The sequence below is a fragment of the Gossypium raimondii genome, chromosome 9 (assembly GCF_025698545.1).
Source record: "Gossypium raimondii isolate GPD5lz chromosome 9, ASM2569854v1, whole genome shotgun sequence".
Classification (NCBI taxonomy): domain Eukaryota; kingdom Viridiplantae; phylum Streptophyta; class Magnoliopsida; order Malvales; family Malvaceae; genus Gossypium; species Gossypium raimondii.
The window spans coordinates 45,816,047-45,836,597 of record NC_068573.1 but is presented as its reverse complement, the minus strand read 5'-3'; the positions used below and the strand labels follow the sequence as shown (position 1 = coordinate 45,836,597).

Below are 20,551 nucleotides of genomic sequence, written 5' to 3'. Positions count from 1 at the left end.
CCCAATCATCCATAATCACCTAGACACTCATGGTTCTCCGCCCACAGGGTGAATCATAGCGAATCACTATAAGGGTTTTTGACATGGGGAACTACTTTGAAACCCAATGTATATTTTTATAAAAGGTAGTGGCTTATATGTCCACACAACAATAGAAGGAGTGTTTGTGGTGGCTTAGGCCTAGCCACTCAATCATTTAGCAAACCCAAAGTTTAGTATTTGTATCAACTCAACCCAGGACGCCGTTACCACAAAGGTCCACGAAAGAGTATGGTTGTGTGTGCAGTGTGGATAAAAGAAGTGTCACTATATAGTAGCAGAGATGGGGGAAAGAAGAGCCAGCGGCTTCCCATCCCATCCCATCCCATGCATGCATGCATGCAGCTGAAGATAAAGAGAAAAAGGCAATGATTACTGACTTTTGTTGGAGGGGATGACTTAGGAATACGAGCCACTCAGTCCCATGCATTGACCATGACTAGTCCTTAATACCCCCATCTTCACACGCACCCTTTTTTCTCCCATTCGTGGTTTGATGGAGTTTTCTGTTTGGTGGTTCATGGTTGATGGAGTTCATCATGATGTATGATCCAATGGGGGACCATGCAAATAGGGTGATTTAATTAGTACCTAGGCTAGTTGTTTAAAGTCATCTCATCAGCTCTATAAATGCAATTGTCTCAGCTTAGCTGGCTACGGAATTTGGTGGGGTCGAAGAAACAGATTCAGTATCTGTTGTGATGGTACTCTTGCCACTGCCACCCCATTACTTATGGATTCATACATTTCTAAGCATATATGTACAAAAACAGTAAAAAACCAATTCTAGTACAAATCATTAAATTCCGTAAAAAATAATTTAATTGGCATGTAAATTTTATATGAAATTACTTAGAAATATATACATTTTTATAAATTTCCTTGTTATATAATTTTTTACATGTATAAGTAAAAAAAAAAAAGTTAAAAACAATTTTACATCACTAACATGCAAATCCAACTTTATTTATCCATGGTATAATGATTTTTTTAGCCCTCCAACTTTACAAAAAAAATTATTTTATCTCTCCATTTAATTTTTTGTCTCTTTTAGCTTTTCAATTTGTATTTTTTGTCAAATTATCCCGAAATGGATGGAAAAGTTAACGTTTATTAACTTTGTTGACATGGCATACATGTGTATTGCCACACGTGGATGACATGTAAGCATTTAATTATTTTTTAATTTTAAAAATATTTTTATACTTTTTAAATTTTAATGATCTTTAATTTTAAAAATAAATTTTATATATTTTTATAATTTTTTAAAATTTAAAAAATTAATTAAATGTTGATGTGTCATCCCTGTGTAAGCCACGTCAAAAAATTTAAAAAGTGTTAACTTTTTCATCTATTCTGGGTGATTTGAAAAAAAAAACACACACAAGTTTAAGTGCTAAAAAAGGTGAAAAAAATAAATGAAGAGCTAAAATAAAATTTTTATAAAGTTGGAAGGCCAAAAGTCATTATGCCATTTATTATTATCCGTTCAAAAAAATAATATTACATTTTATCTATTACATTCTATCCAAATATTATAAAATTTAAATATTTTTATCATTTTGATCAAATTTAATTACTTTCAAAATCATAACCAATAACATTAGTAATAACTTACTATTTCCTGCCAGTTTGATAAATAAAAAAAGCCCTAGTTGTAGATTATTCTGAATTTCAGTTTATTTATTTAAGAAAAGTAAAATTAATTTATTAGACAAATGTATTTTTTTAGTAAAACAAAATATGTTGTGTAGTAAAAAAGACAAATTTGTAAAATATACTTTATATGGATCAAAAGGAAATAATGTAATATGCTAAATAAAGTCATTTTTACATTTCGTGTGTGAGACGTGGGACATCAATGCAAGTGAAAGTGATCCAACACCACTGTCTCTGCTCAAATATTTCAGTATCCAGCATCATGTGTACTAATTTTTTCCTTTTTTTCTTTTACATAAATGTCTGTCTATAATTCAGAAAATATCAATCATTTTGTAGCATTTCCAACTTTAAAGAAAAAAAATTTACACCCAAAGAATATTAAAACATAAAAAATTATATGATTCAATTAATGGTTTTGTAGCATGGGACGTGGATTATTGGTTTCTCAATGAATACCGATCGTTATTGAACTTTGGGAATTCTCAACTCGTTTAAAATTTTGGGCTGAAAAGAATAATTCTCGAGTTTGATAACACTGAAATTATTCAAGCGATTCAAAGAAAATGTAGTTGATCAGCATTACTCAGTTATGACACTTGCTATTAAGAATATGTTACAATTTCTATGAATTGATAAAGTTACTCATACCTTCATAGAGGGTAATAAGGTAGTTGATGGGTTAGCATTAATGGCGTTCTCAAGTTCGGTGGGCAAGTACTTTTTCATGCATGTAACAGCTCGATTTTGGGTCTAGACGGAACAGTGGTTTTTGGACCACAAATCCGACGAGGAAAAAAAATGCAATGGCCTGAATTTTCAGAGGTGTCGGAACGGTGATTCGATATCACTAAATTCGAAAAATGAGTAGAAAATATTATTAATTTAGTGAGTATAAGTTAAATGTGAAGTTAGGAAAATTTTTGAAATAGTGAATAGTACACTAGAAATAAATATTAAAATAATTAGAATAAAAAACGGGGTATCGAGACCTCAGAGATTTTAAATCGAGCCATAAATATTTTTATAAATATTTATGGAGTGTTAAAAAGTTAGAATTAAAGTTCCGTTAAGAAATTTTAAAGTTCCGATAATTAATTGAACAAAAAGGACTAAATTGTAACAAATGCAAAATTATGGGAAATGATTAAATAACTTAAATGATAAAAGGAAGAGGGCTTAAAAGGCAAATAGACCCAAGGTCTATTTGGGCTGGACGGCAAAGGCATGAAATCAGCAACAAAGTAAGGAGAACTAAGGGCAAAATTGGAATATTGCAAAATTTACTTAATAAATTTAGGACCAAAGTGGAATTATCTAGATTTCTCTTTATTTTTCTGCATTCTCGTCAGCAAAAACACCATAGAAGGGTTTCCTTAAGCTGGTTTTTCCTATTTTTACTGCAGGTAAGTTCAATTCTTGATTATTTCTTGAAATTTTGGCGTTTTTGTGACTTTTACAACTAGGCCCACTTGTTGTATTCATTAGTTTTTGATTCTATGAAAGAAGTTGAAAGTTGCTATGAATACATGTTGGAAATATATGATGATTTAGCATGGAATTAGAGCTTTAAATTGTTCATATGCTGATTTTATTGAAAGAATTGAATAGAAAGTGAATGTTTGGGACCTAATAGTAAAAGAGTTTGAAGATAGAGTTATATGTGGAAATTCTGAATTTCAATAGTTGTGAAACAACTTATAATGTCTAGGAAAAGTATTAATTGAGAAAATTAGATTAATTGAGGGGTTAATTGAGAAAGGACCGAATTGTATAAACTGTGAAATTTGGGGCAAAATGGAAATCAACATTTTGCACTAAAGCAGTTTTGGACAGCAGCAGTAGTATAATTTTGAAAAATCACCAAAAACTGTGGGAATTTAATTAGAGGGTGAATAAAATATGAAATTAAAGCTTATTGAGTCTAGTTTCTTATAGAAGAAACAGTGTAAGCAATGGAATTGTAAATCATAAGATATAATAAATTTTGTGAGATAATGTCAGAATGATTTCGGGTTCCCCTATTCTGACTTTGGAAAATCATCAAAAATTGAATAAAAATAATTATGAGTTATAATTTATATGCTTAGAATCCTTAATGGGTCTATTTTCAAAGGAAATAAACAGAAACATCATCCAAATTTTGTACAATTAGATAATTCATTTTTAGTGAAGAGTGGTCGGAACTGTCAGACAGCGAAACAGGAGAAATTTTAAAGAATAAATTGTACTATTTGGCTGAACCAAAAATTCTGAAAAATTTTATGGTAAGAAGGTATGTGAGTCTAGTTTCAGGAAAAATTAACAGATCTTAATTTGGAGCTCTGTAGCTCCGGGTAAAAATAATTTAGTGACTCTGACTCGGATAAACAGCTTTGAATATACATGTGAGTGAATAGTGAAATTATAGCTAATGATGTTTAAGTGTGTTATACACATTAAGGATGTGGAATGGGGAGGAGGAGGAGGAAAATTGGGAAATATATGAATGATTTGTGTATAATTGGTCATATGCTTGATTATAATTGATAAACGATGAAATAGAAATGATGCTTATATTTGTGCATTATTGGTCATGGTTTAAGCTCATGTGTGAAAATAAAGTTTCATAGTATGTGTGTATGGTATATTCGGTATATGATTTGGCATGAAATAATGTCATGAATGGTTTATGAATTAACACATGTTGGTAAGCCTGATACATGAATAAATGTTGTGCTCATCCATGCTTATAATGCTTATGCTATATGCGTATTTGGCTAACATATTTGGTGTATATGCTTAGGCTTTGGCCAAGTAGTGGCTAGATTATGCCACGTTAAATTTATAAGTTATGCATTGAAATGGTTTATCGTGTGGTTAGTTCCCAAAAGAGTTATGTTTAAATACACTAGCTTGCAACTATGGTTGAATGATATGCTTATATCTTGTGTGATGTGCATAGAAACAAGTGTGGAAAGATAATGAAATAATAAGTTCATATGGCTGAAATTTGATGATTAAATGTTAATTTCACGAATAATATAATGTGTGATGAAATATATTTATTGTTGAAATGAGAATAAAACAAAAATGCGAAAAACTGAATAAATGATCAAATTGAGCGGAATGCCGGATTTGAGTACTTCTGATCAGTGGCAAAGTGATAAGTGTTAGCTTTAGCTACACTTATCTGATCAAGTGAAAAAGTGATAAGTGTTAGCTTTAGCTACACTTATCTGATCAAGTGACAAAGTGATAAGTGGTAGCTTTAGCTACACTTATCTGATCAAGTGACAAAGTGATAAGTGGTAGCCTTAGCTACACTTATTTGATCAGGGACAAGTGATAAGTGATCATATGTAAGACCATAGTTATACTATGGCAAAGTCAAAGTGAAGTACTCAATTTTCCGTAACCGTTCCCTAATTTGATTAAGGATGGTAAGTGACAAATGGGCCCAAAAGAATTAAAGTAAATGGATAAGTGGTAGTGTATTTATACCAGGATGATGTTGTTATTTAAGCTAAAGTGATATTTTCATTGCAAAATTGAGAATTTCATAAATGTGTTATTGAATGGTATAATCGATAAACGTTGAGTTAAATGGTAAATACGTATTAGTGTTGAACTTAATGTTATTGAATTGTACGTGAATTAAATGGAAATTGGTAGTGAATTGATTTAAATTGTGAGCATGAGAAGTTGCGAATTGAATGAAATGGAAATGAAACATTGAATTGGATGAGTATGTATCGGGTCTCGTAGGCCCTAATTATTATGATTATAATGTTTTGAGGATATATTGTGAAAAATTATAGAAGCATGTTAATTATTTTGAAAGTTTTAATTTAGATGGAATTTTATAACTCGGTTAAATACGTTTACAAGTGTATGTGTTTTGGTAATGCCTCGTACCCTATTCCGGTGTTGGATACGGGTAAGGGGTGGTACAATGCAACCGTCGGATGAAGTCCTATTATCACTACATGATGATTATTCCGAAGTGGCTTAGCCCCAAATAGTTTAAGTTATAGTTTAATCTCTCTTTCTACCAAAAAATAAAAATAGCTATCTTATTTATACAGCTTCTTGAAAATTAAGTCCCCTTAATTGAATCATAACCTTTATTGACTTGCCACGCTCACAAGAAAAATAAATTGAATTTGTGTTATTATATTATTAAAAATTATCATTTAGTTTTTAATTTGATAATTTTTCAATTTTATTTTTATTTTTATTTAAATTCATTTTATTAACAATTTAAGTAATTTTATTATATCATTAAAAGGTGATAACCTGACTCATTAAGATTGTTGATTTTTTTTTTTGTGTGTGGGAACATCATTACCTTATTTTGTATATAAATTCAAAGAGAAATTAAATTCACTCGACTGAGTAAAATTCTATGTTGGGCGATATGATATGATGTTTAGGAGCAAATTAAGGATCTAATCTTTGGGTCTTCTTTAAAATTTCAAGTAGCTAAAAGTAGGAGTAAAATTGTATGAAATTAGGGGAGCAAAACTCGATTCGATCCGAAAAAGGTTAGAAAAAGTTTTAAATTTTGAGTTAGTCGAATCAAATTATTCAAGTCAATTAGAATAAGTTGTTGGAGTTTCGAGTTCGAATCGAATTGAATTTTTAAATAACTCAAATAATTCTAATAATTCAAATAACAAATTGGTGTAAATACTCCTTTGGTCCCTATCAATTTCAAAAATAAGCAAATTGATCTTTCTCTCAACAAAAAATCCAAAATATTTTTAAAAATTCAAAATACTTATAAAATTTTTAAAAAATTCTAAAAATATATAAAGAAAGTTAAAATTTTAATCTAAAATAATAATGTTGGGACCTAAATAAGTTAATTAATGATTCAAGTTTATCATACTAAAGTATCTTATTTTTTATTATTTTGTTTTGAAAACTTTTTCAAATATATATGGTTTCAAATTTATTAACTCTAACATGAACTTAGTTATACTGAAACAATATTTTAATTTGAAATGTTTAATTTTTTAATTTAACTCGAATAATTTCACTCGATTTGACTCGAATTCCATTTCATTCGATTCAATTCGAAAAAATTTTAAATCGAATTAAGATGATAAAATAAAACTCATTATCTCAAAATTTTTTCATTCGATTCAACTGGATTCGATCTAACGCTAAACCTTGCTTTGAATTCTACATTTGCAAGCACCAAAAAAAAAATGGTGTGCTTCTTCTTTAAGCCTTCTCATGGCTAGCGTAGGACAATTATCAATTTCAGGCCATGGGTTTTTGTCTGTCCAATAGAATGGACCACACGCACGTGTATCAACATATATTTGATTTAATTGCAGAAAATTAAACAAGAAAATGGACCACAAAGTTAGGATTTACAGTATAAAAAATATTTTGAAAAATATTATTTTTAATTGGAGTTCAATTTTAAATAAAGATTTTATTTATAAAAACATTTAATTTTATTAAATAATAATCCAATATAATAATATAGGGACTAAATTAATATATTTGATGGTAGGGAGACTAAACATTTGGATACATTCACCAAATTAAACGTGGTGAAGGTGGTGCAGCTTTGTGAAGTAGGGGCAGCAGCATTGCAGGCCTAAAATAGGGTCCAGTGGAAACGACATAAGCCGACAAAAAGAAAAGAGCAGATAAAACTCACCACTAGGTCACTACTGCAAGCCATAAATAATAATATCCCGATTAGTCCCTCTACTTGTATGAATTTAATCTTTTGAACTTTTATTTAGTTATTTTTTTAAAATACCAAATTTCAATCCTCATTATTAAATTCATTAAATAAAATTTTGTTATTTCCAAAACCTATTATCATGTCAATTGGAAAAACGGACTAAATCTACAACTATATGAATGTTGCAAGATCAGTAGTTCCAACACTAATAAAGGTTAGACTATCCTTCTAAGCAGCCATGCTTCTCCCTATGCCTAGTGCATTTTCTAAAAATAAATTTTGAATTTGAATTTGCAATTTAATATTTTTGTGGTTACCTATCTATAAAATATAACCTCAAGATTTTCTGTGTTAGATGGATTTCTCAACTACACATATCTCATGTGGCCATATCATGGTTATGGACATATAAAAGTGATATATTAGGTGGATTTAATGGGCATAATTATAAATTAAATCGGTTTTGGACCAAATTGAATAATTAAGGAGGAGGTTTATTATTTATTTTTACAAGCCTTTCAACGGTGCATATTTGAGTAAAGGCATATGGTTCATAGTCAACTATCTTGATTTGTAAAATTTAAAAATTCATTGCAGCATTTATTTTATTTTATTTTATTTTTAGTAATTAATCTTGTGATCCACAAGAAAAATTAAAAAACCATGATGTACCAGATAATAAAAATTCCCCAATACCATATAATTATATATACATACTACATGATATTAATGGTGAAGGATTTTTAAATCCATCTCACAATATTCATAAATCCCTATGATTTAGGTTTCAGGGCTTTGAAAATTAAAACAAGCAACTGCTCTCATTTTCTTGAAGAATAACAATTTAACACCGAGGCGAATTAGGGAAGCCTGGAAGCCTTCTTATAAAGTAATATTTTTCTGAATTAATCACGGGTTTGATCTCGTCATTATTTATCTCATTTCTTAATCATGTAGTTGAGGGTTTGATGTCTATTCATAAGAATGGAGCACATTGCATGATCAACACCCATACGAGAGAATTAATTACTGTTATCACTAGTGAAGACGCTAATTATACTTAAAAAAAAATTAAAAGATATGGATATGATGTCATGATAAAGGATTCTTCGAGTGAAAATGAATAAAATATATGTATATAACTAATAACTTGATCTGTATTTCCTGGGGGTTATCCATAAATGTGTGGTAAAAGTAGCTAGTTTCCATTTCTAAGTAACTAAAATGTTGCAGAAGACATACGGGGTTTTGTTAGAGTTGAATCTTCTAGCCTTAATTGAAATAGTCCCCACGGAAATACATGCCCACATCATAAACTCACCTTCTCACTTTCTCTGCAAAACCTGTACCCCAGACAATGACAATGACACTGCACTGCTCTCTTTACCACTCTATCACTCTAAGGGTGAGTTTGGATAGGCGGTGCGTTTACTTGCAGTTAGTGTAAAAACAGCGGTGGCGGTGAGATTAGATACTGTAGCGATACTGTAGTGTGAGACAAAAAGTAAACTAAACGCACCGCACCGCACCCAATTGCCCATCCAAACCCACCTAAGTCTAACCCAAATATTTTTCCTTTCTAATTATTTTTGTGAGTAGTCTCTGGTTAAATTCGAAGTTGACTTAAACCAATTCTAAGTTTACTTAGACCAAATACTTAATTGAAGGTAAAATTTTTCCACATCATTTTATTTCCATTCAAAACTTTTGAAAATGTAGAATTTTTTATGGTTTACTCGAACCCAAACCCTAATCTTCATTTCATTTCTTCTTCTTAGATGACAACAATAAACTCTTCTTTCTCTTTAAATTTACAGCCTGCTTTCCTCTTTATTTTCTTTTAAATTCACACATTTATGAAATCAAAAGTTATCAAGCATTAAAAAAAAAAAATCATACACCCAGTTAAAAATCAAAACTAGACACTTAATTTCTTATTCATTCCATTCCATTGGCAGTCTTTTAGATATAAAGAAAATTGCACACTCAGTGATCTCTTTGGTTTTCAAGATGTTGTTGGACGTTTATGCCCTAGTCGAAGCTCAAGATCAAGCTCTTCAAGGGGTATTTCCTTGTTGCTGATATTCAATCCCTGGTTGAGATTATTATTATCACCCCGCGTCCTTGAATGTACTGCTTTGGTTGAGTAACAAAAAGAAGAAGAAGAAGAAGAAGAAGAAGAAGAAGAACTATTTAACATCGGAGGAGTTGCCGGAAAATTTATGGGTGACTGCGTTGCTGCCGTCACCGCCATCAAGTTGTAAGAGGGATAGGGTGAAACGGAGAGAAGGGTAGAAGATGAATCGATGGGCCATGCATCCATGGGTGGAGAAGAAGTGAGAACCCCATCACTAGGGTTGTGTAATTGGTAGAGAAGGCACAAACCACCATTTGTGACGAATTCTTGTGTGGGTATTAAGAGAGTGGATGAGGAAGTTGTGGATGGAGAAGATGGTGAGGTTGGGTTGTTTAATGCACCATTACCAGCAGCAGCAGGGTGTGCTTGGTGAAGTCGAGCCCTGTCACGGCGGTGCACATTCATATGACCCCCGAGGGCTTGAGCTGAACGGAATTCCCTTCTACAAAAGCTGCAAGAATAAGACCTCGGTGGCCAAGTTGTGCCCATTACATTACCTGTGTCCTCGGCAAAGGCCCTAACCTCCCATGAATCATCGTCTACTTCATGAGACTGCCCCTTTGGGTACCACATCAAGGAACCAACGGTGGCTAAGTTAGTATCGAGCTGATGATGGTTGTGGTTTTGTTGAGATTGGGCTAACTTTTGAAGTTGGGTCAATGAGAGAAGGTCAAGCTCAGCAGCCATGGTGGTTTGTTGAAATATATATAAAGATATGAGATGGAGAGTAGATAATGGAACATGGGGTTAAATATAGGGGGAAGCAAATGGGGATGGGGTTTGAGAAGGTAGGGACAAATTAGAACCCTAACACCGAGCATATCACCCAAGCATTTGGATTTTTGCAACATCAAACCTTAATAATGACTTAGCCCACTCAACTATGTTTCTTGTTCCCCTTTGTGTGCACGGACAATTTATGTCCTACTTCGCCTGCAACTCCATGTTTGAAAAAGAACACGTCTATTACTATAACCACATATTTTTATTTGTTGAACTTGTTTTACCTACTACATATTCTTACCCACGGATTATCTCTTTGCTAAAATCTTTTAAATTTTTGTTATTTGATTTGTTTTGATTGCAAGGTAACAAGAGATTGGATAATGCTAACGAAGCTTGGTTTTTTCTTTTTACTTTGTAATGTGAACAGAGGTGTAGCTGTAGTATATATGCCCAAATAGCTAAAGTGTGAAGAAGCATAGGATTTCATGTATAATCAAACATCCATTTTTCTCCTTTTGCTTGTCGTCTTCCATATGGCCTCATTTATTTGCCAATGGTGAACCCAAACCTTAGAATGATGAATTTAGTCCCCACACCCTCACATTTTATTCCAATATATATGTATTTTACACCATGCTTATAGCCCCTCCCCAATCTATAAATAAGAAGATAATACTCTTCAACGCGTTCAAATCCACACCCTCCTGCACTGACAATAATGTCCATACCAATCAAACTAATACTCAATTAACTAGAAATAAATAAATTTAAATGCAGAGGTTTTACGATTAAATTCCCATATTTGCTGACCACAAAAAATTAAATATGAGTTCCACTTCCTTCGTACGGAATTTAAAATTAGAAATGATTAGACGAAAGCATTTTCCAACCTCTCTCAACTTGGATGTGGACTGTCATTACATACATATTGATAATTTGGTACCTAAATTCTTCATACTCTTTTCTTCTTCTTGCATTAGCATCAACTAAACCCTTTTTACTAGGAAAATGTCTTCATATCTTACCAAATTTATCTGTAAGTAGTTGAAAAAAATTGGAAGGGAAATTTTTCCTAAATATTTGGACTAAACTCGAATATTAGAATAGACAATGTTGGCGGGACTTTACTTGAATATAAGGGTGAATTTAGACATTTTTTTTAACGGGGACTAGAACTAAATTATAAATTTTTAAGAGTTCAAAATATATTTTTATCATTTATTAATTTCTAATTTCATCATTTTTGAGGGACTAAACAATTTGTTTTTTGAGAGATCAAAGTATCTCGTTTCCCATACCAACTACCTTACTAGATGAATCATTTCCCATACGCACAACCCCACCTTCAACCGAACTGTATGTAGAGAACCATTTTCTATTGGGACACATGTGGAAAGAACATCCCGAATCTAGGATCCACTTGGACGTGAGCTTGGAGTTATCGCTCGTTGACACTAAGAAGAAATCATCACCGCTTTCATCGGCCAAATTAGCACCAGCTACATCTTCCTCGTTACTCTCAGCAGCTCTTTTATTTCGCAGTTTATAACAATCTGCTTTGACGTGACCTAACTTTTTACATTAATAGCGACACCTTTTGTCTCGTTTCTTTGATGCTATTAAAACGGAAGCTTGCCTATCTGCCTTGCTATCCAAATGAAGCTCATTGTCGAGTTTGTCTCTACTCAACAAATGACCCTTCACATCTTCGAATGAGATTTTGTCTCTGCCATAAATCAGGGTCTCCCTGAAAGACTTGTATGAAGGGGGTAAAGAGCACAATAATAGCATAGCTGGATCTTCATCATCAATATGAACCTCAATGTTCTTTAAACAGTTTAAAAGAGTAATGAATTAACTGATGTGATCTCTAAGAAGCTCACATTCATTCATGCGAAACGTAAATAGACGTTGTTTCAACACTAAACGGTTAGCCAAAGACTTAGTCGCATAAAGAGTTTCTAACCTTTTCCACAAGGCGGATGAGATCTTCTCCATCAATACCTCCTGCAATACCGTATTCGCGAGGCACAACTGGATTGCAAATAAGGCCTTTTCATCAAGCTCTTCCCATTCTGTTTTATTTAGATTCTCCGGCTTTTTCCCGGTAAGAACCTTTTCAAACAGGATTGAACTATAATTGTCATCATCCGAACTTGCCACAGATTGAAATTTGTCTCACCATCGAACTTCTCAATTTCAAACATTGTTGTTGCCATATATGAATGGACTGATCTATAAAAATTGAACTAGCTCTGATACCACTTGTTAGGAATCGACCCGATTAAGCAACAAGCAACAAAAATAATGGAATAAATTGAGAAATTGAACACACAAATTTAACGTGAAAAAACCTCTCCAAAGAGGATAAAAACCACGGGCAAAGATAATTTTACTATAATGGCAAAAGAACGAAGAGTACAAAAGATGGTGATAAAACTAAACCCCAAAAACCCGAAAACAAAGAACTCTCAAAACGTAAACACAAAATTCTCTAAATGTGTTATGAGTTCTAATATCTAATGGGTGTTTGTACTAAGGTTGTAAAAGAGCCTATTTATAGGCTAAATTCATATGTCAAATAATAATAAAATAATATAACTAATCAGTATTTGACTGAAACAAATAAACAGAGTTTAAACAAAAATTATTTCTCAAATTTGACTGAAAATAGAAATCATACTTAACAACTTTAAAGTTATAAATTAAAATAATGTTCAAAATTTATAATTCAGTACTTTTGGCTCAGCAGAAAATATTTTGATTTCACCTATTTTAGTTTTAACCAATTATAAAAATATGATTATACAATTACTTTTCAAAAAGGAGTAAATAATAAAACATGAATTTTTTAATTTAATGGGTCTGAACAATTTCTTTTTAAAGAAAAAGCAAATTTATTTTCAGTTTTTCTTTTTGTTCTTAATATCAACATGTCGGGAAGCTGTTTCGAAACAATTGGTAAATATAAATAAAAGAGACAAATGGTGTCCTCGTGAGTCAATTCCGACTTAAACTACAAACATTCATATCTTACATTTCTTTAGGGCAGAAAAATCCCTCAATTAAGGGTAAATTATATCACTAATTATTAAATTATCAGTAAATTTTGTTTTGATAATTTGGTCATTAAATTTTTGAAATTATTTTTGGTCACTTGGCTGCTAATGTAACTTTTTAATTGATATAATAACAATTTTAATCTCAAATTTTGTATTTTGTCAATTTGATCTTGATTCCATATAAAAATGATAAAAAAAGCTCAATTATTTAAAAAGATAGAGAAATCTTGTATAAGAATTCTAGAAAAATAAAATCTTGAAAATTGACATCAAATTTGATTTCACAAGCCTCTATAATTTAGCTTCACAAGCATATTGAATGATACTTTTCTTTATTTCCCATACATATTCTTTTTGGTACAAAAATAAGGAAACGAGGAAACTAAATTTGAATTACCCCCTCTCCACAAGAGTCGCTATGGAGTAAGGGTTTAAGTCTCGCCGAAACCAAACCTCTCTCGATGTTTTGAGCTAAATTCGCCAAGTGATTTGCGCAACTATTTCCTTCATGATGAATGTGTCTAACCCCGGCCACCCATCATTCATTTATCAAGTTAAGCAATCTATAATCAAAGTACCTAGAGGATATATTCTCAAAAGGTCGTCGAAGGAACTATACCACCAGTAGCGCATCTAACTCCACCACGAGCCGACGAATCCCCAAGGATTTTGTGAGTCAAAGACCGGCTGAAACCCCCCATAACTCTGCCTGTAGGCTGTACATCAACTCGATATTCACCATAAATCCTCCAATCCAATGAATCTCGCTATCTCGGATAAGACCCTCGGTTGAAGGTAAGCATGAGTGAGATTTTACAGCCCCATCTGTGTTGAGCGTTTTGTCCATTTAATCCAGCGTGGTCCTCGAACTAACCTTAGCTTAACAACACTCATGGCAACAAAGATGTCCGTAGCAAACTTCAGCATATTGCCACCCTCACAAACCTATTGGATTTTTCCCTTGGAAAACAAAATTATTTCTACTTTTCTATAGTCCCATATAATGGAAATAAATAGAACATCTCAAGGTAAATTAAACTTTACTTGGCACTAAACTAAAGACTAAAATTGTTATTATACTAATTAAGAAGTGTCACTTAATAGGTGGGGATAAAAAATAATTTTAAAAAATTCAGTGATCAAATTGTATTTTTTTTAATTAAGTGATAATTTATTAATTAATGGTGTAATTTACCATTTAATTAATTTACAAGGAAAATTAAGCAAACAAAGCTTACCCCTTTTTAAAAAAAATTATTTTCAGCAGTTAAATTGATTTAAACTCCCCAACCGGGCGATCACATGACATTTGATGAACAGATTAATGTTGTCGGTATCGATTTGGAAACATATTCTTACACAATGATCATCGATTCCACTAAGACGATGCCAATTACAAAATGATGAAAAGTTGAAGAAATTATGTCAACAAGCTGTATATTGATCCAGGAATATCACTACAATATTTATTGCTTGGAGAAATTTTTAATTTATATTATTAGATTATACATTACTAATTATTACAATATCAATTAACCATTTATTCATTTAATATATAGGATAAATTAAAATTAATAAATGACTTTCGTTTTCAAGGGTTTATAAAAACAACAGTATTAGCCGAGTGAAGACAAAGGTTCTACCCCTTTAAAATGAAAAACTTCTACTTTTATTCTTATAAAAGGTAAAATTATAGTTCAGCCTAGACCTGTTTATGGATCGAGCTACCCGCCCAGGTTTGAAGGCTCTCCCGAAATTTAGGAGGTTTAGGCAAAAATATTAGGTTTGAAAATAAACTTGGGCAAAAAAATTAGGACTATTAAAATATGGGTCAGACTCAGGCATTGAACATTCAAGGCTCGAGATCGAGCCGACCCAACATGTTTTGAAGTTTATAATGTTGTATATTATGTAATTTGTAACACCTTAAAAAAATAAACATATATTAAATATATAATACTACTCTAATGTAAACATTAAAATAATGTTAAGATGAATATATAAAAAAATTCAATAAAAAATAGAATTATTAATACTAAAAATAATATGATATAAATATTTTTAAGAAAATATTTAAAATATGATATGAACGGGTCTAAAAAGGGTTTAGATTTATTTTTTGCAAACATAGACAAGTTTAAATAAAATTTTAGGCTCATATTTTAGGTCAGGCTTGGGCAAGTATAAAGTATGTTAATCATGTTTAGGCCCGGCCCGACCATGAGCACCTCTAGTTTAACTTCAAAAATAATAAAATTTTGATTTAGTCCTTATAAAAACTATAAAGATATATGTTAATACAATGATCAAATTATATTTTAACTCCCAAAAAAATATAAAACTCGCTCTTGTCCCTTCCTCCAAAAAAACAATTTGAATTCCACCTTAAACCACATCTAAAAGTCGTTGCAAATGTTCTAATTTTACACTACAATATTTAATGCCCTTCTTGTATGATACAAAGACACAAAATGTGATTGCAAAATTTAATTGTTAAAAGTACATTTTGTTAAAAATACATTTAATGCCCTTAATGTATGTTGCATATTTCTTTTGTTCCATAATTATTCGTTTAAATTTAAAATATGATAATGGAGATGAAAAATGGTTGACACGAGGTATAGCAAGGGAGGAAAGTAAGGAGGAGTAGGTTGTGATTCTTGGAAGTCGATTCACTTAAAAAGGTTAAGAGTCAGAAAATAACAAGAGGACAAGTTAATTACTGGAAGAGAGAACGATTATCCGAGGTAACTTTAAGGTGCTAAAAAATGGATCTATTTTTCATCGTTGGGAAGATATAGAATAGGTTCTCTTGTCCACCTAGCATGATGTGATGGAATAAACACTCAGCCTCACCAAATGCATAAAAGATATTCACAAACGTGATGGATATACAGAATGGGACCCAGTTTGTTATGTATTCGATCAATACAAAGTGGACCTCTCATCACCTTGAAAGTATATTCACACCTAGGAAGTGTTTACACCTCAAAGTCGGATACCTAAAAAACAAATGTTTATGGTGTTATTGAAGAGTGAGAGAATTTGTGAAGAACGAAAGGATGCCATTCCTCTAATTAGAACAGAAGATCAATCGGTGGATATTTCACATTACATTTTCAAACTAGTAAGATTGATATTAAACCCAATTACAGAAAGGCCCAACATTATACCTCTTATGATATGCCTAAATATATGAATCAAGCCCATTATTGTAACTTGTGGCTCCATCTATTATTAAATACACAATTTGAATCATGTAAACAACCTCAAATAATGTGAATTAATCTCTAATTAAGTTTGATGTTGTACATTAATTCATTGATAGATTATGCTTGACTGACAAATTATAGTATGTTTTGTTATTCTACTCTTTAGAGGCATGTTTATTGAAATCACTTCTCAATTATTTAATATTGTGATAAAATCAAACTAACAATATCCAGTGAAGATTTAGTGTCTGCTGATATTGAATTGCTGCTATTTATAATTAACCGTATTTTTCTTTCTAAATTAGATCAAAAAGCAAGTTGGTCATTCTATTAAAATTTTGTCTATTTTTACTGTTAAAAACTGGTCTTTATACGTCAGTATGAGGTGCATGTCACATGTCACTATATGGTTATTCCGACAAAGGGATTAAATTTTTAAAAAAATGACCAATTTGCTTTTTTTACCGATAATTATATATTATATATTACTTTTCTTCAAAATTAGTATATAGTATATAAAACCAGATGCGGGTGTTCCTTGAATGATGGAATCTATATTTGTTTCATATTGATAGTATTTATAATGTTATATATAAATTTTTGCATTGTAGAAAGGTCGGTGGAAGTTGAGTTAAATTCTTTGAGTGTAACAATGTGTTAATGATGCCATAAAAAGGGTTTCTCTAACTTCTAACTAATCATTCCATTGTTTTGGAGGTTAAAAATTGTGCATATATTTAAGCCAATATTTGGTATTACCTTTTCATAGGATTTTATGTACATACATATAGTAATTTGGTGGAGCCTCGGATTTAAGCATAGGTTAGGTATGTTGAAAATTACTTTGTTTCATGTCCGGTCTATATTGATGGTTTCATTGAGATTACCGATTATTATTTTATATATCATGTATAGGAACAAATGCATGAACTTGGCCTCCATGGGAGCACCTACTTGGAAGTTTCATATGATGGCTAGTGGCGAAATTGGAGGAAAATAAACTATAATTAATGAATATAGTGACATTTAAATTCCTTTTGCTTTATATGGGAGGAGATTGGATTGTATATCATTCCTTTAAATTAATCCAAATTTGTTTTGTCAACTAGTGATGTAGGTTGACCTATTAGTTAGATGCAACCAAGGCATTAATTAGAAATTATTTTTTAATAATCTCGATCACATCAGGTTTAAAATTATATATAGTCTCTCCCAACTCATAAATAGGAAGATGATACATTTCAGGACATTTGAACTAACGTCCTCCTACATTGACAATAATATCCATATCAATTAAGGTACGACTCAATCAACCATTAGAAAATTCCCTTGTACTGAAACCAAACAACAAACCCTTGTCCTGTAAAGAAAAACGTTCCAATCCAACAATTGACCAAATTTTTGGATTCAAGCTCCGACTAAAATGCATTCGATAATATATGGCACATCATTTAACCATTTATTGGACAACTAAAAATTCAACCAAACCATAAGTTAATAGCTCCAAGTTGCTCAATTCATATCCATATTATCAAATTCAAAATAATTTAAAAATCTTAAAAAAAACTCCTGAATCTAAGGGTTTTGACTTTGGATTTAAACTTAAAAATCTTATTAAACTCCATAAATCTCACTGTTTATTATTATTATTATTATTATTATAAAAGTGAGTACTTTTGAATTGGGTTGTACTTAGTTGACAATATGGGTTTCCAATGAAATGACATTACTAAACACAAGTTAAAAAGAGTTGATAAGAAAGACTAGTAACAAAACTCCAATGTAAGTCACTCTGACATGTTGCTATAATCTTTGTGCCAACTGCCAAGTGCCCAACCCCCAACTAATTCCCAACTATTACCTTTGAATGTATTTGGGTCAATCTTGGTGTTCTGAGATTAGGTTTAAAACATATTCTTCCACCAATCAAAAACATTTAACTTTTGCTATCAAAATTGCGTGAAAAGCAGTAAAAGTTGATATTTAGGTGTTTTTAGTTTTTAAGTTGTGTTTGATTCAAATTTTTAAAAGATAAATGTATTTAAGCACACTCAAATTTATATTTTTTTATTCTAACAATAACATCGATGTTAAATCTTCTATTTTACGTTTCAACTGTTAAAAATTATCTTATTTAAAAATGCTTTTATCGCTTTTTATGTAATAAATTATATTTTTTGCCCAAGCTTTAGAAATAAATTTCTTTTAATAACACTTTTCAATACGCTATTAATAAAGGCTAGATGATAGTGTGTCTAGAGGTTAGGTGGATGCAAGAAATGGAATTGACATTAGTGATTCCTGTCTTAAAAATCCTCTTTATTGGTCCTTTTAAAGTACGAAGGGACAAGTATGAGCATCAACAAAGTCCTTCACAACCTCTTTACTCTCCACTACTTAGAAAGTGCTCCGAACGCGCCTTCTTCATTAATTTTGTCTCCTGCGGAAAAACTCTTTTCATGCTGATTTTTTTCTTCAAATTCTCTTAAACTGTATCATCTTTCCCAACTAAATGATAGCTATTAAATTAATTTAGTTAGTTTTTGTTATTTTTTAGATTTGATATGTCAAACACATGATCGCATGTACAATGGTATATCTGTTTTGTTATTTTCACATATTACTTACTAAAAAATTTAATGAATAGATTTAATCGTTTATATTAAGACTGAAATTTTAAGTTCAAAAATATAGTCACTAAAATGATCCAATTAGTGAACGTAGACTAAATATATAACTTCACGTATAATATAAGACTAATGACATAATTTAACCAAATAGATTTAATTAGTACCATTATGTTAGGACTAAAATTTCAAATTTCAAAAGTACAATGTCTAATAGCAAATGTTGACCTTTAGCTTTTATTTTTAGGTAAACTACATTAGTAGTCACCCAACTATTCGATTTTCTTTTCTTTTTAGTCACTATTTGTTAAATTACTAATAAAAAATAACTTGATAACTTTTAAAATTAGTATAATAGCAGCTTTAACTCTCAACATTACACAATGTATAATTTGATCATTTTTACAGTTTTACTTTTATTTGTGACACAATGTATGAATGTTGAGACTTAAAATTGCTATTATGCCAATTTTAAAAATTGTCGCATCATCTTTCCATCAACTAGTTAACTTCCGGTGAATAAAAAAAATCGAATAGTTAAGCGACAAAAAAATAAAAAGACTTACCAATAGTTGGGTCCTTTACTTTTTAGAACCAAGGTTTATCATTTATAATGATTATTTTTATGATCATCTCTTCCAATAACATTATTTTTAATTTTTTAACAAATTATTTCTAAGATTTGTATTTGAGTTTTTCTTTTTAAAATGTAATACAACTTATTACAGTAAATTTTAAATGATTTAATAGGGTTTGGCTGACTAGGTTTATATTTAGAGCAACTAGTCTTTTGTGATTTTATGAGAAGTATTTAGGAGGTTTTTGTATTATAGGGACTATGTTAAATTAGTTCTTTTATTAATAAATGGATCAATTTAGTTAATTATTGAAAAATCAAATAAGTCCAAATTAGAATAGAGTTAACACTTGGTGTATAAAAAAATATCTTGAAAATTATTTTTTAACTGCAATTCAATTCCAAATAAAAGATTTTATTTATAAAACTATAAAAACTTTAAAAACATTAACTATATTTGTAACACCCTAAACCCAACCAATACGGCCAGTCCAAGTTTAGAGAGTTACATCATGGATACTCAATTGCCACACAAATAACACAATAATACTAAACCATGCTTTGCATAATATTTATCACAAACATTAGTTAAGTGTATAATCTTCCAAAGTCATACTATCATAGTTTACCGAAACTCCTAACGTAATACTTTAAAAGAAAGGTAAAAGCTTGATCGAGCTCTCGTGGCGCCGACCCGTTCAAGACGGAGAACCACCTGAAATCCAATCAATAACCAAAATGAGTTGTGAACTTAGTGCGTAAAAGAAATTTGTTCAACTAATGCTCACTTATAAAATAATTCTGAATTCAAAAATTCAGTTCG

General features: G+C 30.9%; 1 protein-coding gene across 1 annotated transcript; it reads right to left on the bottom strand.

Moving 5' to 3' along the window:
• Positions 1 to 8,552: 8,552 nt before the first annotated feature.
• LOC105800308 (transcriptional regulator SUPERMAN) lies at positions 8,553 to 10,404 on the bottom strand. Its single transcript, XM_012631345.2, has one exon. The coding sequence runs from the start codon at positions 10,209 to 10,211 to the stop codon at positions 9,393 to 9,395; it is 819 nt and encodes a 272-aa protein (XP_012486799.1). The 5' UTR covers positions 10,212 to 10,404; the 3' UTR covers positions 8,553 to 9,392.
• Between the last annotated feature and the right edge of the window lie 10,147 nt (positions 10,405 to 20,551).

Bases quoted from the DNA above. Each gene is read 5' to 3' on its own strand.
- LOC105800308 (XM_012631345.2), bottom strand. From the start codon at position 10,211: ATGGCTGCTGAGCTTGACCTTCTCTCATTGACCCAACTTCAAAAGTTA.